Source organism: Drosophila gunungcola, assembly GCF_025200985.1.
Source record: "Drosophila gunungcola strain Sukarami chromosome 3L unlocalized genomic scaffold, Dgunungcola_SK_2 000005F, whole genome shotgun sequence".
NCBI lineage: Eukaryota > Metazoa > Arthropoda > Insecta > Diptera > Drosophilidae > Drosophila > Drosophila gunungcola.
Window position 1 is genome coordinate 4,993,018 of NW_026453180.1, and position 23,189 is coordinate 5,016,206.

General features: G+C 41.1%; 2 protein-coding genes across 23 annotated transcripts in view; one reads left to right on the forward strand and one right to left on the reverse strand.

Moving 5' to 3' along the window:
- LOC128259019 (klarsicht protein) overlaps nt 1-23,189 on the forward strand; it is a 123,409-nt gene that overhangs the window by 97,471 nt on the left and 2,749 nt on the right. For 7 of the 14 annotated variants that reach the window (XM_052991091.1, XM_052991089.1, XM_052991090.1 and 4 more), the window contains 11 exons: nt 2,618-2,926; nt 3,710-4,387; nt 5,536-6,204; nt 7,549-7,722; nt 11,880-12,059; nt 12,539-13,526; nt 13,613-13,642; nt 14,040-14,181; nt 14,282-14,514; nt 14,924-15,387; nt 15,455-15,560. In XM_052991091.1, coding sequence (XP_052847051.1) covers nt 2,618-2,926; nt 3,710-4,387; nt 5,536-6,204; nt 7,549-7,722; nt 11,880-12,059; nt 12,539-13,526; nt 13,613-13,642; nt 14,040-14,181; nt 14,282-14,514; nt 14,924-15,387; nt 15,455-15,560 — 3,973 coding nt within the window. Of the gene's footprint in view, nt 1-2,617; nt 2,927-3,709; nt 4,388-5,535; nt 6,205-7,548; nt 7,723-9,657; nt 9,929-11,879; nt 12,060-12,538; nt 13,527-13,612; nt 13,643-14,039; nt 14,182-14,281; nt 14,515-14,923; nt 15,392-15,454; nt 15,561-17,970; nt 18,739-22,051; nt 22,415-23,189 lie in introns of those variants that run through there. The other 7 variants (XM_052991100.1, XM_052991097.1, XM_052991098.1 and 4 more) reach the window with 7 other exon arrangements.
- LOC128259048 (uncharacterized) overlaps nt 1-23,189 on the reverse strand; it is a 367,779-nt gene that overhangs the window by 84,951 nt on the left and 259,639 nt on the right. The window lies entirely within an intron of this gene.

Below are 23,189 nucleotides of genomic sequence, written 5' to 3' on the forward strand. Positions count from 1 at the left end.
CTGGCGTGTGAGAAATTCATAATTTCAAATGAAAAGCATGGGGAGACAGTGGCAATTGTTGGAGAATTTCCGACACTTCAGTCCAAACATATCGATGGTTATCGCTCTAGTTTGTCGTCTCTGCTGAAGTGACAACGAAAATTGTGACATAGCCAGAAATTGCGTGTTGAGATCCGAATCGAAATGGGAATGGGAATCCAAGGGGCTAAATCGTAGTTCCAAGAGCAGATGATCTGGGTGTAAATGAGGTGCTAAGAGACTGGCACGACACGTTCTCCCCGTATGTTTTTTTTTTTGATTTTCTTTCAAAATAAGAGTTCCACTGAAGTGCGTCAAGATAAACTTGAACTTAATTTCCAGCTAAAGAGAGAAGCGAACTCCATGAAACGAATGGAAGTGCAAGGCGTGCCCAAAAGTTGATGGTTGTCTAGGGTTTGTAATCTTCTTGTCTTCCTTCCCCGACTTTTGCATAATAAGAACATAAATAAGAGTGTATACCATCAACCGCTGTGGGTAGTCTGCTGAGGTTCTTTAACCAGATTTGTCAGGGATTTCTTGGCTCAAACTAATCAGTTTTTCTGGGTTCTCAACTTGTACCGTTTTGTCAACGGAGTTTTTCCGCCTAATTTGTTTTTCATTGGGTTAAACGGTTGGATAAATATGTTAAGATGAAAGCGTGAAGAAAGAGAGATAGAGATTGCTTCACAAAATGCGGGTGTTATGCTAATTTGGAGAAAGCTTAGAAACCAGATCGGATTCTCAAAAAAAGGTACAACTTATCAGAGATCAGATTAAAGAGGGAAATAAATAATTGGTTGATGGATCAGTGAAAACTCTTTCCCTTTGAAAAATATGAAACTGACATGGAAATACAGTAATTAATTCATATCTAATAAACAAGTCCTTTGATCATAGATAGTTTCTTACTCAATAATATAGGCCTATTTTGTGTTGCTTTTGGAAAACAAATTCAAACTATGCATAGACTTGCATTATTTTGCTGGACCACTGTTTGTTTACTCACTATCATTTTTGATGGGTTGGCTGGCCCTCTTTTACTTCCCTGTTTATTTACAACACTTTAGATGCCCTGGTCCATTTACACATTTTATCTCTTTGTTTTTCGAAAGCCCAGTACTACTGCCTCTGTTTACCATAAACAAAAACAATCAAAAGGCGCCATATAAAGAGGTGTATAAGCAATTCCTGGCCATAAATCATCTGGACAATTAGCCACATAATCAGCTGGATCTCGACCGTGGAGAACAAGCTTCTTCGGATGTTTAGGCGACCTTCGGGCGGCCTCCACTGGATTTGATTTTTCAGAAACATTTACCCGAACAACAAAATTACGCAAATCCGAAATGGCGAAAACACTAAATTGCCCAGCTAAAACATCTGATGGCCATAAAAGCCATTCCACAGCTGATTGGTGATCGTCAGGGGTGAGGTCTCTTGGGTTAATTGTGGAATTTCGTTAGTTTTATTTTATAGAGTGTTAAGACAACATTTTCTGTTTGTAATTCGAGTGACCGAGGGAAGGGAAAGGGGAGCACTTGCGCATGGACCAAGGTCACTTGAGGTTGTGCCATGTGGCGGGCGTCTTTTCTCCAACAGTTCTGGTAAAAAGCGAAACATTTTTCAAATGCCATCAAGGCCTCTTCAGACGCCTGCTCACCGACGCCTCTTACTTTTGTGTGGGCGGGTACATGAAAAAGAAAAGGAAAATTATGGAAACAAATTTGGAAAATTCGAAACTTCGACTACTCTAACATTTAGGGAGCTATCTAGTGCTGACCAATGATGAAAACTAAGGTAAACATTAAGACAAAACTTTTTTAAATAACGATCACCATGATTTAATCAATTTTATCCGAAACCCATTAACTAATTTATATGTAGGAGAAAACTTTGGAAAAGTCAAAAATATGATTACTCTAACATTTAGGGAGGAATCTAGTGCTGATCGAGTGATAGAAAATAAAAACTGAGGTAAACATTAAGACAAAAGTTATTTTAATATTTATCACATAGATTTAATTTGGGTAATCCAAAATTTTTTAAATTATTCTTTTAATGAAAATTGAACGATTTCCTTAGATTTCTAATAGTTGTTTCGGGAGAGCTAAGATACATCTGTATTTCGGATAGTCCCCAGCAAAATCTTAAAATTCGGAGAGGGTATAAACCAACTTTTTCTCGCCTCTTGGCTTATCTGACATCTGTCTGGCCAAGTGTTTGCCAGCTTGTGCCTCTGTCTCTGCTTTTCTGTCCATTTGTCTGTTTGCCAGACTGTCTGTTGTCCATGTCCACCCGCTGATCCGATGCGAGAGCTTCGTGTGTCGACAATTGAAAGCAATTATAATTTTAGCCACTCCATATGAAAGAGGAAGAGTGTTACGTGATGGAGACAGGAAGAGTAAATATAAAGGAGACTGGACTGGCCTGGCCTGGCCTGGCCTGAAAATTTGCCAGGTAGCGCAGCTAAAGTAAAGATCAAGATCACACGAGTTGTCCAATTAAAAATTGTGGCTCATATTCACAACTTTATTGAACCAAAAAATAACCCCAAAGAAACCCGATTAATCTACGATTTATTTTGCTTTATTTCTTGCAGAATGGTTTGGATGACGACGAGGACGAGGAGGAAGACACAGAAGACGACTCCTTTGGCTACGAGGGCGAAGCCACCGAGGACGATCTGAACGAGGTCAACTCGGATTTGGATCTGGAGAACAGTGAATCCAAGGCGGCCACTCCTGCGGAACTGATCCTCCAGCGCTGCCAGATTACAGCCACCCAGATTGTCTGCGGCCTGGATGAGTCCCATTCCCATTCGCATTTGCAGTCGCAATCCCAGCAAATCGCATCCCAAGCGGAGTCTCTGTCAGCGGATCAGCCACGCGATTGTCTTGCACCTCAAAAGGTAAGTCATTCCCCCTTTCGTCTGATGAATGATTTGCATATTCTGTATGTAGTTACTGTTTGACTTGTCGTTTTTTTTGTTGTTGTTAGTTTAGTTGCATGCCCCCGCCTTCCACAGTATTGTCAACTTTCTGAGCCTGACCTATCCTAACCCCCAGCTTCTCCAACTAACCAAAAACCCCAAATGAACCTAACCCGAAAAAGAAACGTTATCCAAGAACACCGAACCATAAAAGGAAAAAGAGAATACTTAGCAAATGATCTGGTCATCTCGGGGATATTTTTGGGCATCGTCAAAAACCAGTAGAGACAAAAATGCTCATTTGTTTTTTAGACAGAAAGATATCCCGCAGTTTAGGAGAATACATAATGGATTTTAGTAATGACTTGTTAGCGCAAGTTAAGTCTGTTCGTACAACTTTTATCTCAAATTATACAAACATAAATATGTCCTCAAAAATAATAATGAAATTTCCATGTCAAAAGAAATAAGTTGCTTTATCGGAAAAGTAATATGACACTAGTATTATAAGGTATTTCTCATTACCGGAAAACAATAGACACATATCCTTTGCGCATCCCAAATCACACATTTTTGGCCATCCCCAGCACTCCTCTTCCAAGAAACATTCCAATCAAACCCTAGTTGGCACTACTTAAAGGGCAGAGCATGTGTTTTTTTATCAGTGTGTGATTCCCATGACAACCTGACCCACTTTCCACTTTGTGTCAACCCACTTAACACTTATCCAATACTCCATACCAAAACTTGACTTGCATTCAGCCCGGCGATGAGGCTGATGAGGAACTAGAGGAGGAGGACGAGGATCCGGAACTGGGCACCGATGTGGTGGACTTCCTGATTGCCAAGCGATCGTGGAGACAGGCGAACCACCCGAATCCCAGTGGGGCAGCCACGTTAACCGATTTCGAGGCGGACTCGGAGAGCAGTGATTTCGAGCAAGTGCAGCAGCTGAGCAGGAGAGGATTACCAGTGGTAGTGGGAAGCACCCGAAGGGTCCTAAATCTCATAGAGATGCCACAGGGCAGCAATAGCAATATCAACAGCAGCAACTCGTTGCTGCAACAGCGTCATCACAATATGCTGCCCAATAAAGCGCATAACAAAAACATAGCCGTGGCGGTAATCACACCCAATTCACATGGGAATACCAGTCACGGTCACGGACTAAGTCACGGACTCGGTCACGACCCATTGAACAAGTCGCCGCTGGGACTGCGAAAGACGACGCGTCATCACCACAATGACACCTCCAAGTTCAACCGCTCCAATCGCAAGTCGAAGAACTGTGCGATCTTCTACTTCAAGCACCTGGACACGGACAACGAGCAGGGGAATGCGGGAACGGGAACGGGGACGGCGGGCAGTGATCTCCAGAGCGAGGATGATCCTCCGTGCCTGATCCACCGGCGAAGACCCACCGTCGGAGCTGGAGGCGACGTAAGTACCGTTTTCGGGTGGCGGATCTAGGCGATCTCTGTGGGCTTTTCTCTCGGTTACGGGTCAGACTTATCAGCGGATCATCATCATCGGTGGCATTCGTTCCACTCGCCGAGGTGTTGGGGTCACGTTCATCAATGGACGAGGGTATCGTCTTCTGGTGCCCACCTCTGCCCAACTAATTTGCATGCATCGATAGCTCGCTATTTTTGATGTCTGTAACCTAACGTACTATATATGTATAAAATATTAATAGTATTTGGCATGCCTAACGATTTCTTAACTAACTTTTGTATTCCATTATTCAGTAGTCTTCATAATCAACTAATCCAACGCTATCAGCTACTTGATCATTAATCATCGAACACAAAAAAAGTATGTCTATGAGATACTTCAAAGATGAAAACAAAAAATAAAGCTCTTTTGAGGGCAAAGTTTGGAAACCATGCTTTTTTAGCCTTTTAGGCTACATTTTTTATAAATAGCCAAACAATCTAATGCTAAAGAAAAGTTTGTTTTGGATACATACAGCATTTCAGAAAGAAAACTAAATTAACTATTTAAATAAAAATAAATTAAGTTTATACCTAATTTATTTAAAGTTACTTGAAAAAGAGTAAAAGTTAATTTTTAAAGACAGAAGATTCTTCTAGATCTTTTACTTTCCGCTTCTTAACTTGACAACATTCAGACTTAATTTGTTTGTTTGTCTGTCTGAGACTTCTCCACAACTTCTATACTCCGCTGTCAATTCTTCAGTCTTCCTCCCACATTTGACAACTGCTGAGGTCGTCACCATTCGAAATGGAAATAAATTGCCAGCACAAAGACAAAGCAGACAAGTCAGAGTGGAGTTCGAAAAGTCAGAGAAGGCGTTGTATTGTCGGCAACCAAAAGAAGCTTCAAAGATGTTGCTCATGTGCTGCAGCAGCAGCAGCAACAACATCGCGTTGCATGTTGCCAGTGCAGCGGCTCAACAATTTGTCATTTTGCGCAAGTAACGCTAATTAAACTTCATTTTCTACCACTTCATCTTCACCGTCGGTTTCTCTTCCTTTGTCGAATTTTGTTACCACTGATTTTAATGTTCCATTGCGTTTTTCCTTCCCTTTCCCATCCGCGGTGCCATCCACTTTCCTGCCATATAGATACTGAAATCGGCTGATGCCTCAACGGATGACGACGACGAAGGTTGGCTCTACACGGCGACAGCAGCAGCAGCAGCAACAACATTGGAAGTTGCCACAACAGCAACTGCAACATCAAGTGCCGCAGCAGCAGCAGCAACATCGATTGTGGATGGTCTGCAGTCCACGGCCATTTCCTCGACCACGGCATCATCATCTTTGGGTGGACAACTCCCGCCCAGCGACGACTCCGATAAGGAGAACAAGGAGGCTCTGGTGGTCAGCACCACGACAATCACGGCAGCAGCAGCAACAACTGTTGCAATAGCAGCCTCGCACAACAGCAGCAACTACGACAGCAGCAGCGCCTGCTCCTCCTCGAATTCAAACTCAAACTCCAACGGCAGGCACACAGAGACCTCGGCCACCTCGCGAGTCACCCAACTGCAGATGCAGATCCACTCGCAGTCGCAAATGCAAATGCAGATGCAGATGGAGTTCCAAACCAATGGCAATGCCAGCGATGGCAGACACGTCATTAGCAACAACAATTGCTACAGCAGCCTACAACATCAGCAGCGAAACAACAACGAGGGCGAGGCAGCCGAGGATCATCTGGCCAAAATCAAGATGGGCGTCGATGAGACAACTGCTGATTTGGCAAATGGAAACGCCAGAAAATCTCAGCAGGTGAGAACATGTTTTTGGATGGCCTGAATTGGGTTTAATCGTAAAGATGACAGGTTCTGATTGAATTGTTAAGAAGAACTAAAAGGTTAATATTATCGATTCTAAATCGAGGAGTAAAGGACTAAAAAAAGATTTTATAAAGAAAAGCATAACTAAGTAAACCCGCTATACAGCGTAGACTTAAACTAAATTTGTATTTATACAATAGCTCGATCTAATAAGCATTATTTTCTAAATAGTCACAGGAAGTAATATTTGTATGGTCCAGTATTTTGCACACATCTTTGATTTGTAAACAAAATAATAATATTGGGTGAACTAAAATGTTAATAATGTGCCTTCAGTTATTTCTCTAAATAAAACTATTAAATAATTACATATTGCAATTAAAAGCATATTAAGGTGGACTTAAACCAAATATTTATTAAGTTATCTCTATACCTTGATATATCTATCTCGAATAAAACGAAATTTCACACAAACAAATATAATCTCTCAGCGAAAGGCGTCCCTTTATTGTCCAGCAATTGAAAAACTCTTTGAGAACCTTCACAGTCAGATCCACTTGGCATCGCCGCCATTTGTAGAGCACCAGAAATAAAGTCCGATCTTAAAGTCGGTCCGCTTCGGTTCGAATCAGTCCTCGCCTCCCGACTATTGGACAAGTTCCCACAGTCAGTCAAGTGCCAAGTGCTCAAGTCTAGTGGCCATGTCTGTGACTTGTGTCAATAAAAGAGTTTTGTTTGCCGCAACTCCAAGGGGTAAAAGTAGGCACAAGGAAGAGGGATTGTGCTGGGATCGGGTTTGGGTTTGGGTTTGGGTTTAGGAAACTGGGAAACTGGGTGCCGGGCATTTTCAATAAATGGAAAACCTCAGCGGATGATTAAGCAGTTGGGTTAATGAAAGCGAATCATGCACCGACTAGACTACTCCTGCCGTTCCAAACGCCAAACGCCAGACACTGCAAACTGAAAACCTCGATCGATGACTACCGACATGGCATGATGTCGTGGTCCAGGAAAAACGATCGCCGCCGCTCGGGAAATTGAGCGGAGCACGTCAAAAATGGGAAAGTACGAAATTAACTGGGAAACGTGTGATTTATTTCTTCATTGAAGGCAAATGAAAAGAAGCCCAGGCCGACGTGAGGCGGAATAAAACGAAACAATTGAAAGGGACAGCCTGGGTAAAAGACATACAGCGCAGGTTAAAATAATAGTAGTAGTAAATAAAATTGTAAGGGCTTAACATTAACAATTTTATTTAGGAGCTAGAGCTAGGGACATTTATTAGTTATAAATGTAATGAAAATAATTAAAAAATTGGATTTCCCTCCTCCTATAGATGAATAACAGTTTCTACAGCCGCGCGGACATCTGCAACATCAGCGTGTGGCCAGCAGAAACCGTGGCCAGTTGCCACTTGCCGCCAAGATCCCCGGCCAAGTCCTCCAAATCCCAGGCCAGCAGCAGCAACGCCACCATGTCCGCATCAATGATGCTGGCTTCGCCAGCCAAGGTAAGCCATAAAAAATAAAATATTGATATGATGGGAGAAGGAAGTTACACTTCCTGCCAATGAGATTGAGACATTAACATGGAAGTGCGGTTTCTCGCTTGCTGATTATGACTAATGACTGACATTATTTTATTTGTCTTAAATGTCTAGTAGCGTAACAAAACTTAGAGTCACAAAGTTGATATTTATATCTGGAATTTAGAAAACCTTTTAATTTATAGAAAGCATAAAAGTTCATGAAAAGTTCGGCAAACTTTCTCTCCAAAAGACGTAAACCAATTAGTGATTGTTCTAGATTATATATATTTTTTTTCTACCTCAATTTCATTCACCGTTCTCTGCCAGCTATCGCACATGATCGATTATGAGTTGATCCATCGATCGTTGGCCTAACAAATCGATCGATGTTGGTGGTCCAATTGCGCTGCGATCCCCTCCTCTTGATTTGATTTAGCTGTTTGCGTGCGTCGTTTCAAATTTCTCTCATCTGATTTTTTGTGGTCACTTTTTGTGCGTGTAAAAGCAGTGGTAAAACATGCGAAGCTGACAACTTGCCGAGCGTAATGGAGTGTAATGCGAGCTGCGGCGATGGGTTTTGTGCGGAGGTGTGGGAAATCCAGCGGAGATCAAGGAGTGGAGTCTACCATATCTCCCGCCGACGAGGTGCTCCCATTATTTGTCGCCGCCTATCAATGTCGTCGTCCCTGAGGTTTCGGAATAGCCAACGTGTTTGGCAGTCAACACTCACTCTCACTTTTCCCTGGTCATCATGAGCATGTTTGAGCATTTTCGCAGTCCCATTTGCATTTTGCAGTTGTCGCACGCAATTTCCACTGCCATTTTGCAGCGAGGGCACTCGTTTCCCCCCTTATTTTCCTCGGCCTCTGCCACGCATGCGCAGTGCGTTGATTTATTGAGAGTGAAATCTTGTGCAGCTTTGATTAATTTTGACAAATTTTGCATTTTCGCAACCCGATCTCGAACCTGAACCTGATCCCGAACCCCCAAAAAAAGAGCGGAACCCATACATCAAGTCGACGCGACCAAAACTGATTTTAAGATAACGAAAAGCGGGGACGTTGGTCACAGAAGAAATAAATCGTATAAAAAAATCACAGCAACTTGAAATATATATCTTATCGATTGGACACACATACATGATTTGTATGGAATGGCAAATAAAAGTTTGCAAACTGATGGACAAAGACAGCATTTAAATAAGTGATATTTAAAAAGCAGAAAAGTGACGTTGAGTCAAACCTCAATAAATAAATCACTAGCATATAAAAGAGATTGACAAGTGCACTTATCTTGTTGATAAGTAAAATAAAATTAATGAACAGAAAAAGGCAACTTAAAGCAACTTATATCTCAAATATTTGGTTTGCTTAGATATATTTTAGAACTTTCTCAGAACAAACAATCCACGTTAATCTTAGGAAACCTAATCTGAAAAAAGTATTAAAAAGGGAAAAAACGTTAACCAAACAACCACAATATAGAAAAGCTTATAATATAGAAAATTATCTCATTACCCAACTGACATTTCAGTTATCTTATCGATGTCCCACAAATAATTTGTATTCACTCCTAAATTAAAGTGTTTAGCAAAGATACGGATGATAATAACACAAATTGAGCAAATAATAAAAGTATAATGCGAATGGAAAAATGAGGTAGACAAAAAAGAAATCATGTGTTGGAGCTTCCTATCCAGCTGGCAATGCCTGCTCCTTTTGCAGATTTTTATTTTAAATCGATTTTGGAGTATTATCTTATCAAGTGGTCGCCGGTCCGCCTCCTTCACAACTCCCCCTTTCCTTTAAGCTATTATCAAACGCATTTGGAATCGACAGTTTATTTTAATTCGCGGAGCCATCACACACACTATATGTACGCTTAGGTGCGAGTGAGAGTGCACTCCAGACTGATACAGTGACTGCGGCAGAGCATTAGCCTCAGTGTGATTCGCAACGTTGAAGCCGACGGACGGACGAAAATCGGGGAGCGGACTACCCAAGATAATAGCAAAAAAAAATTAAAAAGCCAACCAACAAACAATTGCTAAAACAACAATAGAAGAGCCCAGAGCTGCAACAGCTCCGAAATGTTTTTATTTTGCTTGCGAAATTTGCATTAAATAAATGAAAAACACAACGAGAAACAAAAAAACAAGCATTCCATTTTAAGAGAAATAAAACAAACGGTAAACACAATAGTTAAACTCATTAAAACAGTAAATTGCTGTGATCTTTGCTACAACTCCCGCTCAGTGGATGCACTACAGTTTTAGTGCTCAAAAACAAAATTCCCTTAGCACTTATGCAAATCAACTCATTGAAACCTTAAATTGTGATTAAATTAAGTCAAATATTTAAAACCATTGGAAATAAAATAAGTAACCAAGTAACTTTTACCGACAAAGTTCCACTTAAACTGTAAGCATTTGACTGGCCTCAATTTTCCAAAAAAAAAAAATTAACGCGATTAGATTTTGGGCCAAAACAAAAAACACGTTGCGTGCGGCTAAAAATACAAATAAAAACAAGAAAACCAAATCGACAACTGTCAAGGCCAGAAAAAGATAGAGCCACTGCGACGACAGTCTAAGAGGCACTGCTGCTAAGGAGTTGAAGTTGAATCCGTATCTGTATCTGAAGCTCGGGCTTTCCAGTTTTGGGCTTAATTGGCAGGCCGGCGTCCGCACTCGCATTAATAATTGCCTTTAATTATCGCAAACGCCCAATCGCTTTTTTTTTCGCGCTCACTGGGCAACTAGCTGTAACTGTTAGTTGGACAGTTGTAAGCTGCAAACCGTGAACGTAAACGCCGTTTTCACTTGGCATTAGAAAATGGTTTCCGTTTGGCAGCAGTCCCTCTCAAACTGGCCGCAATCGCGTGCCTCACTCACCGCAGGAAGTTGTTAATTAAATTAAGCCAAAGATTAACGAGAGTGAGTTTTTCGACTTGAGCTGTGATAAAGATACAGCAGTGAGAAGAGCCATAAGGTACAAAACAGTGCGCGAAGTCTGCCGAAGCGCGTTAAAAACAAAACCTTCAAATTGTTCAATTGCCCCGAGAAAAACTAAATAAGTCCCAAAAAAACAAAAGATTTCGTAATTGCACTGGAATAGTTAGCTATGCTTCAGTGATTGGCTTTTGTGTCAACAAGGAATTATTTAAAACAACCAAAAGCTGATTTTGTCGCATTATAAAACGGTCTGCGAGGGTGGGAGTTCCCATTTTAGGAAGTCTCAACCCTTTTTTGTAGAGAAGATGAGAAATCAAAAATCTATACATTCCATACAGTTTGTTCACCTTGATAGTTTATCTGTGTTTTTACGACTAAATTGTCATTCAAACTCTTTTTTATAGTTAAACACATAGCTAAGGCTGTACAAAAATAATTTCTTCTGTCATACCAAACGCCTCTTATAAAAATTCCCCTGTGAGCAACCCACTTACATGATTAATGAGTTGTGCAAAAAAGTAATGGTGAGGTGTAGAGGAAAGGCTGCGAAATAAACAGAACTAGATAAGAACAAAAGTGTATAGGCATGTTTATATATTGTAAATTCAAGACCCTACTTTCCTACCCCACCCGCTGCACTTCACTTCACTCCAATTCATTGCACTCCACTCGACTATAATGACGTTGAAGTGCACTGAAAATGGGTGACAAATAGCGATAAGCGGGTGGGAGAATGAGTTCCCAGCGATAAGGGAAAACACTCCCACCACTTTCACAGCTAAACGCAGTTTTTCCCTCTTTGCCGATAAGATTTGGACACTTTGCGCTGCATTTCCTATTTGTTTGCTTTTACAGTGGAACTTCCGAAATTCTACTATGTGCAAGATACTTTAACAAAAATAATTTTTTAATTAAAAAAAAAACTTTTTGGGTCAGTAAAGTTTTCCTGCAAACATTAAATTTAAACAAACCTTTGGAACTATATCCTATTACTTAAATGAATAAAGAGAATTTTTTTTTTTAGCCAAGTTTGACTGTAGTTAGTCAGCTTTATGACTTCACTGAATCAGCCGCCTGAGGCTTGCAACTCCGATTGGGCACGCTCATTAATTTCCGCTCTCTTAACAAATTTCCCTCACTCGTATCTCACATTCTCCGCTGCTTTTCTCTCTCTCTCTTTCTCCAGGGCAAGGTCTCGCATGATTCAATCAAGCAGTTGGTGCTGGAAGCCGAGCATTTGGTGCGCGACGCCCAAGAGGCCGCACTGAAGACGCCAACCAAGCAGAAACATTCCATCATTAAGATCTCGTCGACGGTCAAGAAACGCGAGGTCACCATGCCGCATCCCATCAAGCAGCGCGTCGAGGTAAGTCCTTTTAAAATACCAAAAATAATCTCTTTATGAAGATATTAATAACAGTGATGCCTATAAAAACCCTAAATATTTCTAAGGAAATATGATATCTTTGAGAAAAAATTATAGTGGTGACACACAAAAAGGCACTTATAGTATAGAAATTTAAACATTTAGACCATCTAACTGCTCGCTCAAATTTAAGAATCAGCGGACAGTTAAGTCCAGTTAAATAACTTTGTTAAAATGTTGCTTAATTTAAATTTAATAACAGTAAACTGATTTGCTTAGGTTTGTCTGGTGACTCAAAAGGTTTCAATTGTAGAAAACTAAAAAAAAATTTTAATTTTTTCTGGTTGGTAAACTGTTTAACAAATTAATTAGCTTTTTTCGGGCAAACATAAACATAATTTTTTTTTAATACATCTTACACAAATGTTCTTAATTTGCATAATTTTGTAACCCATACAAATTGTTTTATTCTATTTTAGGAGTGGCTGGAGCACCAGCCCTCGACGCCACAGCTGCTGACTCGCAGCCAAACGCATGAACTCCTGCCAGGCTGCAAGCCCGACGATTGCGAGGCATCCGGAGAGGCATCTGAAACGGATTCAGTGCCTCATGCTGGAGTTGGACTTGTAGTATCGGGAGGAGGAGCAGCCAACGGTGCGGGATCGGACACCTCGGAGGGATTCACCGATTCCATTGCCACCTGTATGCAAACGAGTACGAATTCCTATGGGAATTCCACGGAGCGAATCGGTGGGTCGGCAGAGCCCATTGGCCAGCCTGTGACGCCTTTGGGCTTTGGCAGTAGCAATCAGAGCCTGAACGTGAAGATTGTGAAGCGACCGCAGACGCGTCGCAAGTCGGAGAGACCTTGGTCCGTGTCGTGCCTGTCCCAGTTAACCACGGATGCGGCCCAGTTGAGCACGGCCCACAGGATTGTGGAGAACTCGCCGCCGGGACTGGCCAGTCATTCGATCAGCGAGAGTGCCCTGGACTCGCTTTCGCCGGGACCCAGACCGCGGGCTGCTTCTTCCTCGGGAACGGGAAGTAATGCGGCCAGAAAGGCGGACAGCAAGGGATCGCTGCGGCGGAGAAAGGCCCGCAAGAAGCGCATTTCGGCCGCCTCGGCTGGCAGGAAATCGGATTCAGGTTCCGAGCTGGGTGGAGATCTCACCCAGACGCTGATGAAGTCCTGCGAATCCATGTCGTCGCAGCAGTTGCAGGAGTTCACCAATGCTCTGCTGAGCATCCAAAAGGGAACAGTCATTGCCCCTTTGAGTCCCAAGGGAGAGGTTTTGGCGGGAGTTACTCTGCTGGCCGAAAGCGAGGCAGCAGGGGAAACGCAGCAGCTGATGCTGCCCAAATTCCGGGTGGGATCCTTCACCACGGCAGGTCTACTGGCCAGCGAAACGAGATTGGGCGCCCTCGCAGCTCTGTCCAACTACATGAACGAAGACGAACAGCAAGCAGGTGAGTGGTGGAGGTCCTTCGGGGGATTTCATAGGGTTAGGCTTACTCTATCTGTGTTTTCTATCCATCTGTTTCTTTCACACAAGCACCCAAGCCGGTTCAGACCAGGCTCAAAGGTATTGCGCAAGTGCACCAATCCCCACTGAAATCTATCCATTCCGCTCCTATTAAAATGATCTTTTGTCAGTGTTTTATTTATTTGATTATCAATTTAACTCTTTTTATACTGGTGCTACAATTATGTTACTTATAAATTAATGCTCTAGTCACTTGGGATAAAAATATAAAAACTAAGCGATTAAAAACATTAAATTGATGTTTCCTAATTCTTAAATTTTATTAATTTGATTTTGTAACTTAATACTAAATTACATTTTTTTAAATCCTGCCACTTACCATTAAAAACTAAAATGGGTACCAAATTCTTAATATGTTATATACCCTCAAATTTTTCCCTCTTCCTCTTCCTCTTCCATATCAAATTTATTAATTAACACGCTTTATTTCCCACAGAACTCAGCACCGAGGACCATCACAGCAGTATTTCGGAGACGGCCTGGGATAATTACCAAGAGAAATACAACTCGGAGAACTATTCCGAGGGCTTTGATTCGGATGCGGCCCGGCGTCTCTTAGAATTCGGCGACGACTATCGGTGAGTGTTGTTGGCAAAATCAAAATTATGATGGCGACCTTTGCGGACGTGCCAAGAGTTATTTATAACCGCTCAAAATCAAATGCCCATTTCGCTACAGCAATTACATCGACTCGCAGTCGGATTGCTGCAGTTCTCTGTCGGCGGCCAACAATCTGGATTCGTTTTCGCCGCCACGCATGGATTCACTGCAGAAGCACGAGCTGAAGACACTCCACATCAACCAGGACACAATTACCAGTAGCGTGGACCACGCCCGCCGCCAGCGCGCATTGGAGCTACAGTACGAACGCCGTCGCAAGACCCTGGAAGTTAGACGCAAATCCTGCCAAGGTGGGTATTATAACCAGTGTTGGAAAGGAACAAGTTTTTTTGGGCTAGTTAAGGTACAAAGAACATACGAAAATAAATACGAAGGCAAGGTACAAGGTAAATTGACGTTTAAGTTTTTCACGAGAAGGCCAGATAATGAGCTGTTCAAGGCAAAAAAGAAAGGAAAAAGTTTTTAGATGTGCAAAAAAGGTACATTTTAAATTTAATGTGTAATCGTTGCAGTTTAATTATGCTATTTAATATACGCACTGGCGTATGTCTGATATATATTTGTTTACCTAGGTAAAAAGTACCACATTTTGTTGTCGAGTACATTACTAGGCTTAAGTATCTAGGTACTTCCCAACACTGACTACGACTCCATATAATTATTAGGATACATTTATTTTATATATATTTTCACACCCAGATATGGATGAAATCCCGATAGTTGCCAACCCCCAGAAGGAGCAGCAGACTCAGCCGCAATTGCAGGCACAGCCTTCGCTGTCTGCCTCCGCCACCGCCCTAATGACCACGCCCAAGAACCAGTCCACCAGCCAGCAGCAGCTTGGCCAACGCACCGAGTCCGTGGGCCGGAAGCTAGAGTTTGGCGGAATGAGCCACTCGGCTCAGTCCCTACTGCGTCGCACCTCCGAGAGCGACACTTCGACCAGGAGGCGACGTACTGTGACGGCGGACGAGAGGAGACGCTCCTCCCGCAACTTGGAGAAATGCATCAAGCTGATTCCAGCCACTACTTCATCGTCCAGTGGATCGGACTCCGAGGATGGAGAGCAGGAGATGCGATCTCTTCTGCAGCAAAGCCGCGACAGGCTGGACGACACCAGAGCCCTGAAGATCAGATGCCATCTGCTCAGACCAGAGGATTATGTGAGTTTAATTGAAGATGATTGCGGGAATCCCTACTAATTTTATTTAAATTTTAATGCCCAACCAGAACGAGATCATCAACACTTGCCGCGACAATATACGCTGCCTGGAGGCCGTGCTGCGCGGTCCACCCGGCACTGTGTTGTCCAACCACTGCGCTGGCCAGACAAAAGGTGAGTTCCAGCCTCCACCACCTCCATCATCATCATCCGTATCAACCGGTCTCCGCCGGCGAAGGAGGCGGCTTCCTACAGAGACTACTGAGCCTCCAATGGCTATCAGGCCGGCGGAATCGGGACCGGGCTCGGGGGATTCCCGGCGGCAGCTGATGCAAGTGGCCGAGTGCCAGTGTGCACCCATTACGCGCTTCGTGGCACGGGTGATCGAATTCGTGCTGGACGTGGGCAATATGCTGGAGCACTTTGCGCTCTATCGCTTCCTGGCGGGAACGCTGAGGTCGCTCTACGAGCTGGTAAACCGGCCGTTGGGCGGACGCCTCGGAAGGTTCTTCGGCGGCTTCCGGGGATTGTTGTAATTAAAACAAAAAGAAGCTTTAAGCATGTATTATCCGGATGCCTTTGATCGCTGTGCAAATTAGATCTTTAAACACACTGTATACGATAGTGCATATGTATGATTTGAAGGAAGTTTGTTTTTGCATTTGACAAAACGCATTTCGCATCGAATTTACTTATTATTTATCCTCAACACTTTTTCACTTTCTGTTCAATTTTATTATTATTTTAAATAATTTTATTTTACTTGTTCTATCCATTTTTTCTCTCTTGCGCATTTGTTCTTTATTTTTTGGCAATAAAATCTACACACCAGAAGCAGAACTAAAACTGTTATAATTCTCAACTTGCGTTTGTATCCGTTTGTCTTGTGAACTATATCCCTAATTTAGTTTTTATTTTGGTGTTCTGTCATTCTGTCATCTGTTCTGTTAACTCCACGTAATGCCGTTAATGCTTGTGTGTTTGTCAAATGTATTAACAAATTAATTTAACAATCATCCATTAACTGTCGTGTTTATATTGCTTTGAGTTTAGAATTTGAGATCAACGTGTAGCCTAGCACTAATATCGATCCCGTTCCCGAAGCGGTAATGGTTTGCACAAGTCTCAGTTGATCTCAAAGAGGTCTTGAGATTACAATAGATTATAAGTTTAGTCTAGAAATTTTATTGACACTTTTAAAACAGCTTAAACTTTTATGTCGACTGATCCGTAATTAATCAGTTGGTTAATATCTAATTCACATTTAACTCTTATGAGGATGAAGGCAATCTTCAATATTTTTGAAGACGCAACCCCTTGTTTTATATTCCATAAAGGCCTGTGTAAGAAGTCTGATTTTTCAAACGAGTTATTCGTATTTTATAACCTTAATAGTTGTCTATTTAGCACTTTAACCCATTGAAGCGAAAATAGAAAATGACAGCTCATATGAGAAATCAGACTTGTTTACTTAGAATTAAGTAGTACTGAAAGGTACTACATTAATTGTGCCCAATATAAAGACTGTGGTTTGCGCCCGTGCTAAAGTTTTGAAAGCACCGAACCTCTAAAACTGTAATAGCCTCTTGATAGAGGTAAACATTTATATTTATTTAAAAGTTTCCAAATTCTTTGAAGTTGTTTCTGAATATCCATAAATCTGCTTAATTCGCTTTTAGGGATATAGCTATTTTTCCACCAGCTGCTTTATTCTGACCCTCAGCAAATGCCAATTTATATTCGCCCGCTGACGTCACACGCCCGCAGTATAAATTTATAAACAAATGTGATGACTTGGTGGAAAATTAATTTATGTGCGAGGGTGGACTTTATAAATTTAAAGAAATGTAGGAACCATGTTTTTTATAATTGTGCTGCAAAATCAAACCTCATAGTTGGTTTTATTTGTCACAATACTTGTAAAACTGCAGCTTTACTGTGGCGCTTATTCAGAATTCGGTAGTTAGCGCTTTGCTTTTTGGTCTGCCGTCACCACTTCTATAGCTTTTGTTGTCTAGTTTCTGAATTTATTGTTGGTAATGCGGTAGAAAAAAAAAAATGACGTCGCCTTTTGAAACACAAACTGATACCAATGTTTTTTTGTTTTTGTTTCTGTTTGGCCTTTGTTGCCGCTTGAGCTGCCGAATCTAATAAGCGCCCTTAGATCAAACCTTCGCACATATAAACATACATACATATGAACACCCATTTTTACAAATATGGTACGTTGTTTTTAGAGATTGCGTGTGACAAAGCCAAGTTCAAAAGTTCTCAGTGTTAGAGTTACGCTCTTTGGGATGTTTGCATGCTAGCTACTCTCTGTGTTTTACACTGTAAAAATGAATATTACTTTTAACCAGATAAAAAATATTAGAAAATATTTGATATTTAAATTGGTTGAAACTTTGAAAAACAAAAATCTCACTTTATTTTAAAAATCCATAATATGCCAACCTTTGTTTTTAAAATTAAAAACTAAATACCAGTACAAAGGCCTTTTATGGCACTAAAAATATTCTTAAAAAAAGAAAACAGATTCAAACTTAAACTTTAATTTGCTCAGTGTAAGAGTTGCTGCTTTAAAAACAAATAAGACCTAGGTGCATAACTTAGTGTAACTGTGCTGGCAAGCACGTTTCTTTTGCCCTCTGGCTCTCCGTTTCTCGCATTTGCTCCCCTTTTTTCTCAGCTCTCAGCTGTCTCTGCCTTTCGGCTCGTCTCTCCACATCTCTCAGTTCAATTTCTGCGCGTGTTCCAAGCGGTTGTTCTCTGTTTCCCCCGTCTATAATTAATTTTTAACGTGCTTCCTCGAAATTGTGTGAAATAATCTAACGAGAATCTCGCATAATTCCTCCAAAAATACATAGCTGTGATAAAAACATAACTAAGCTCTCTAAAGTTACTAAAGCCCATCAAAAATTCCAACAGAGAAGTTGCCATTCATAAAAACCAAAATCGCGTACGTTTTCATCGCCTTTCGTATAAGAGTTCCTTTCGTTTATAAGAGTTTCGCAAAAATTACGGTAGTTTTCCCAACTAAAACTTATTTCAATGCAGTATTGCTTAAATCGAAGGCAAAATTCCCATTCCTACAGTTTGGTGTTGTGTGTGATTGAAAAAACGGAATTGAAATGCTTTAAAACACAAATTGATTACGAAAATTGATTTCAAGTGGCGCAGCGAACGAAAGTGGGTCACTTGGGGGTTGAAGAGAGCTTTTCCCGCCGAGGGTTGCCAGGGAAAACTCCAAAAATTACAATGGGGAAAGTCAGCGTGGCCGTCCAAACGGACATATCCGAAATGCTTTCGGCCTCTTCTTCCACCAACACATCGCGTTCGTCATCGGAACAAGGTAAACACTTTTGGCCATCCAGCAAACAAACACACTTTCAGAAAGAGATATAGCCCGTTATGTGTACTAAGATGATGTGATGGTGGGGTAAACATAATTGGGAAACAGGTGTAAACGATGTTGAGGGGCCCAGGTGAACTAGACACAGATCGCACAATAAGATAAGAGTGGAAACGAGCAGAGCAAAATCCGTCTCAGTCACAAAGGGAAAATAAGAGAAAAGAGTTTTGAAGGTAATGGTGAGGCTAAATAAGTAGGTGACTCAGCAGGCAATTAATGAAATGAGGGGAGATAATACAGATACAGTAGGTATTTAGAGAAATTTAGGCAGAGTAATAGGTAAGCAAAAAAAAACTGTATAGATTTCAACGGGTAGAAAAGTAAGAAAAGATTATGTTTGTGTTAGCACTACTACTACTACTACTAGAGGGATATCCTAAGATGATTGTTCAAAACAAGATGTGTGGCTCATTAGTTAGGTGCTTAAATTTAGTGCTAATATAGAAATATGTTGAAAGATAATACCAAATAATTGGTTAGGTGTTAAGATAACCTTGAATTAGACAGATTTAAAATTCAGAATTATATGTTGGATGAATAATTTATTATATGTTGTCCCCAATATTCGTTATGGCAACTTGCTCTCAAAAACCCTTGATACTCTAAAACCAATTCACATGGAACAGTTGCCACATTAGGAAACTCCTGTCTTTGAGAGCCCAAAAAGCAACACAACCATGTTCCAGATCATAAATCCGGCACTTGAGTGCTTGATGATCTGCTCCAACGGATAGATCCGCTAGCAATTGCGCTATAAACCACAGAAACTCAAGTTGTTCTCTGGCAGATTCTTCCACTTGATTCTGCCAGACCCATTGACCGACTTCGATCCTCACGCTGCCAAATCGGGTTGCAAGTAGCTCGCTAATTAGGGTTAGCCGGTGCTTACTGTACCATCCGTGCATTTCATGCTCGGCTGCCCCTCGTCGACCCGCTAATTAACGGTGAATGCAGAACAGTGAACACTCCTATAGTCAACGTTTTATGGTGGCATTCGCCTTTGAAGTTTTCCAAGATTGTTTTCGTTTTGGAGCGAGGGGCGATGAAAGCCGGAACCGGTTGCCTCAATTACCTCATAACTTTTTTCTGTTTTTCTGCTGACGCTGCCCAAGTTCAAGTTCTCAGTTGTCATTCGATATATCATTAATTATGGAGCGCTTGGCCCATTTGTGGTTGACCTTCGCTTGATTAGAGTTAGAAACGAGGTCTAGAGAAATAATTTTGCTGATTGGACCAGCTTAAGTTGTTTTAGTTGCGGTTAGTTTAAGTGGTTCAATGCGTCTCTCTGGAGGGCATTAAACTGCAGTAAAGTAGTAACAAGCTATTGCCATTTGCATTTGCAATCCCATTTACATTTCTTTAGCGATTTCCGCTTGTAGATTTCCGGCCCGAATCGGTAGATTTATTACTTCATTCATGCAGAAACCCCGCACCATACATTTCCATTCACATTTTTTGCATCTCTATTATAATTTCTGTTTGGTTCTCTGCTGCTCTCTAATCAGCATTTAAAAATATCCAACGACGTGGTTTTTCTATATTTTTTGCTAATTGTATATAATTGTTTGTCTCTGGTGCCTCATACACACACACACACTTTTGTCCATAATTATTTAAGATTAATTTGGCAAATATTTTGAGCTTTGCCTTAGGTCAGGCAGTGACCATTCGTTTTAGCTTTTGGTATAATTTTGGCGGTAGCTTCTGTGCTTTCTGCTTACCTCACCTCAATGTTTGCTTTATCTTTGAAAATATGCTATTCCATTTAAGGTGGATGAAACTTTGTATTTATATTTGTTGAGGAAACTAAAACACGCCCTTTTCCAAGAATAGGGGTTCTTGTTTATAGCCCTTTGTCACGCCATTCCTTTGGCTGTATCCTTGCAAATCAAGAAAGGAATACTTAATTAAATTGAGGTAGACTTGGTTCGGAAAGCTTTTGGTTTGAAGGAAGTGAGTGATTAACAAAAAGCCATTTGCCTTATGCTACAAAACAGCGTATTGTTTTTAGACAATATTTTTATAAGTAATAATAGTGAGGGAGTTAGAAACTAAGAAATTGTTCATTGATGTCCAAAAGTTAGATTAAGTAGTCTGCTTATTATTGAATCTTACTTTGCTATCTTTCTGTAAAAGTCATATATTTTAGTTTTTATTATAATTGCTTTGGAAATGAGCTCAGAGATGTATTGCTCATTTTTATTTAACTGCACTATTTATCGTCCGATTAGTTATCTGTCTCTCTCTGTGATGGCGACACCTCTAAGCACCTCCCACGTAAAATAATTATTCTCACTTTGTGGCCAGCAACAGCAGCCAACGTCAATGACCTTGGCCGAAACCCCTCTCTCCCCTCTTTGCGGTTTTCGCAATTTTCGTCTGCTATTTGCATTTCAGCTATCGTGACGATATGCATTGCAAATAAAACGAAAAGCAGCAAACCGCCAAATTTGCATGTCAGCAAAGATACTTAAAAATGATGAAGCGGTGAAAACATATTTTAGCGCCGAATTAATTAGTTGGGGTAGGCTTGTCTTAAAGCTTAATTATAATTATTCCCCACCGTGAAATCTGAACGATTCATGCAGTTTGATTAGCGCAAAGAGAAAGTCTTTTGCGGACCAATAATCTCCCTCCGTGGCTAAGTCCACGTTAATGGCTAATCAATTTTATGTGCAATTTTTTTGACCATTTTGTCGCTGTCGAGGAGTCATCTATCGAAGATTATTCAATATCTGCCGGAAAGCAGGTGGAGTCCGACCCCCAACTCCAGCTCCAATCAAAATCCGATCCAAAGTAAACTGCGACAAGCGGCATCAACTCTAAACTCGAACTTGCACTTCCAACGAGTTTGATCTGCCCGACGACTGATTTCCAACCAGATTTTGTAACGCACACAAAACTCAACACAACCAAAGTGCGTATGATTTAGCTGCACTGGGAAAAAAAGTATTTTAATTCAAATTCAGTGGGGAATAAAAATAGTAATCTTGGGAATATTGATTCAAGGAAAAAAATAACTTTTTTGGAAGTCCGTTTTCTTTATTTTATACTTATTTGTTCACATTTGTTTAAAGACTTTTAGGCCGTGTAGATATTAGTCAGTTACTCTGAGCGCTCACACATATCTGAAAACCCTCTGCGAATCTCACCTTTTCGCTCTGCCACTGCGATCGCTTCGGTTGCGCTCGACTTGCTCTTGTGGGTTGGACATTCCCCATCCTCCGCCCACTGGATGGAACCCAAGGGGATCCAAGTCGAGCTTCGAGCTCCGTTGCAGCTGCACTGAAGTTCACTCAACCAGTTTCGGTTTGGCTGCCAACAAGTTCGGATCGCTTGGTTTGTTTTCCTTTACTGCGAGTGCGTTTTATCCTCCACTGCCTTTTATCACAGCTGGGATCGAAAAAAAAAAACGGAAAAAAACACCGTTTTTGGCCAACCCCAAGGTGAAAGCAATTTGTGCAAAACTTACATTACGCATTGCGTTTCAATTACCCAACCGGGTGGCACGCACTTGCTGCAGATACTTTGACTTGAGTTTAGGAGATCACAAAGAAGAAAAGTTGCTGCAGCCTACAACAAAGCATAATTGCATAAGAGTTATTCTTCAGTTGGGGTGAGTTGATTATTTATATCGAGCAATCTTTCGACAACGATTAGACTGGTTGATTCTGACTATTTCAGCAAATGTATACATTTTATCTGAGCTTGTAATTTCGGACTTGATTGTTGTGATTATTTCAAGAATTAAAAAATTACATTCTAGTTAAAGAAGTCTTGGCTCATTTATGTGCAGTGATCAATAAAAATTGATGTTTTTATTTGATTTCAATCAAAAAGTTGTAATAGGTATCTCAAAGTCCACTAAAGGTTCCACATTTGTTTTACATATCTATACTTGTTGCTAGGTGTTCTTTTGTTCGCTTTAGGGTTGGCACCGAACTTTTGGTTCTGGTTCTGGTTCTAGTCCGCCCAACGTTCGTTGCAGAAACAAACCCACAAATCAAGCATACTACAAAGCGAGCGGATATATTAGCCGAAGGGGGAAACTACCAATGCAGTGCAAACCATTCAAGCCAAACAATTTCAACTAGAAAACTTTTGTGTCTCTAGCTCCCACAATTGCAAAGCGATTGCAAAGTTTTAACTACTGCGACCACAGATGTTTTCTTTTTATATTTGTTGATTTTGATTTTCCTTTTGCCAGCCCAGAGTTTCACTTTCGGATGCAATTTTGCAGCGCTTAGAGAAAGGTGTTCATTACCAAGGGCTCTCGCACCGAAGCGGGAATGGAAGTGTACTCTAAATGGAAATGAGATTGCCAGCGCCCAATTAAATTGCCTTTCTCTCGTGCGCCATTTAACTCTTTTAACTCGATTCACCGCCCTTCT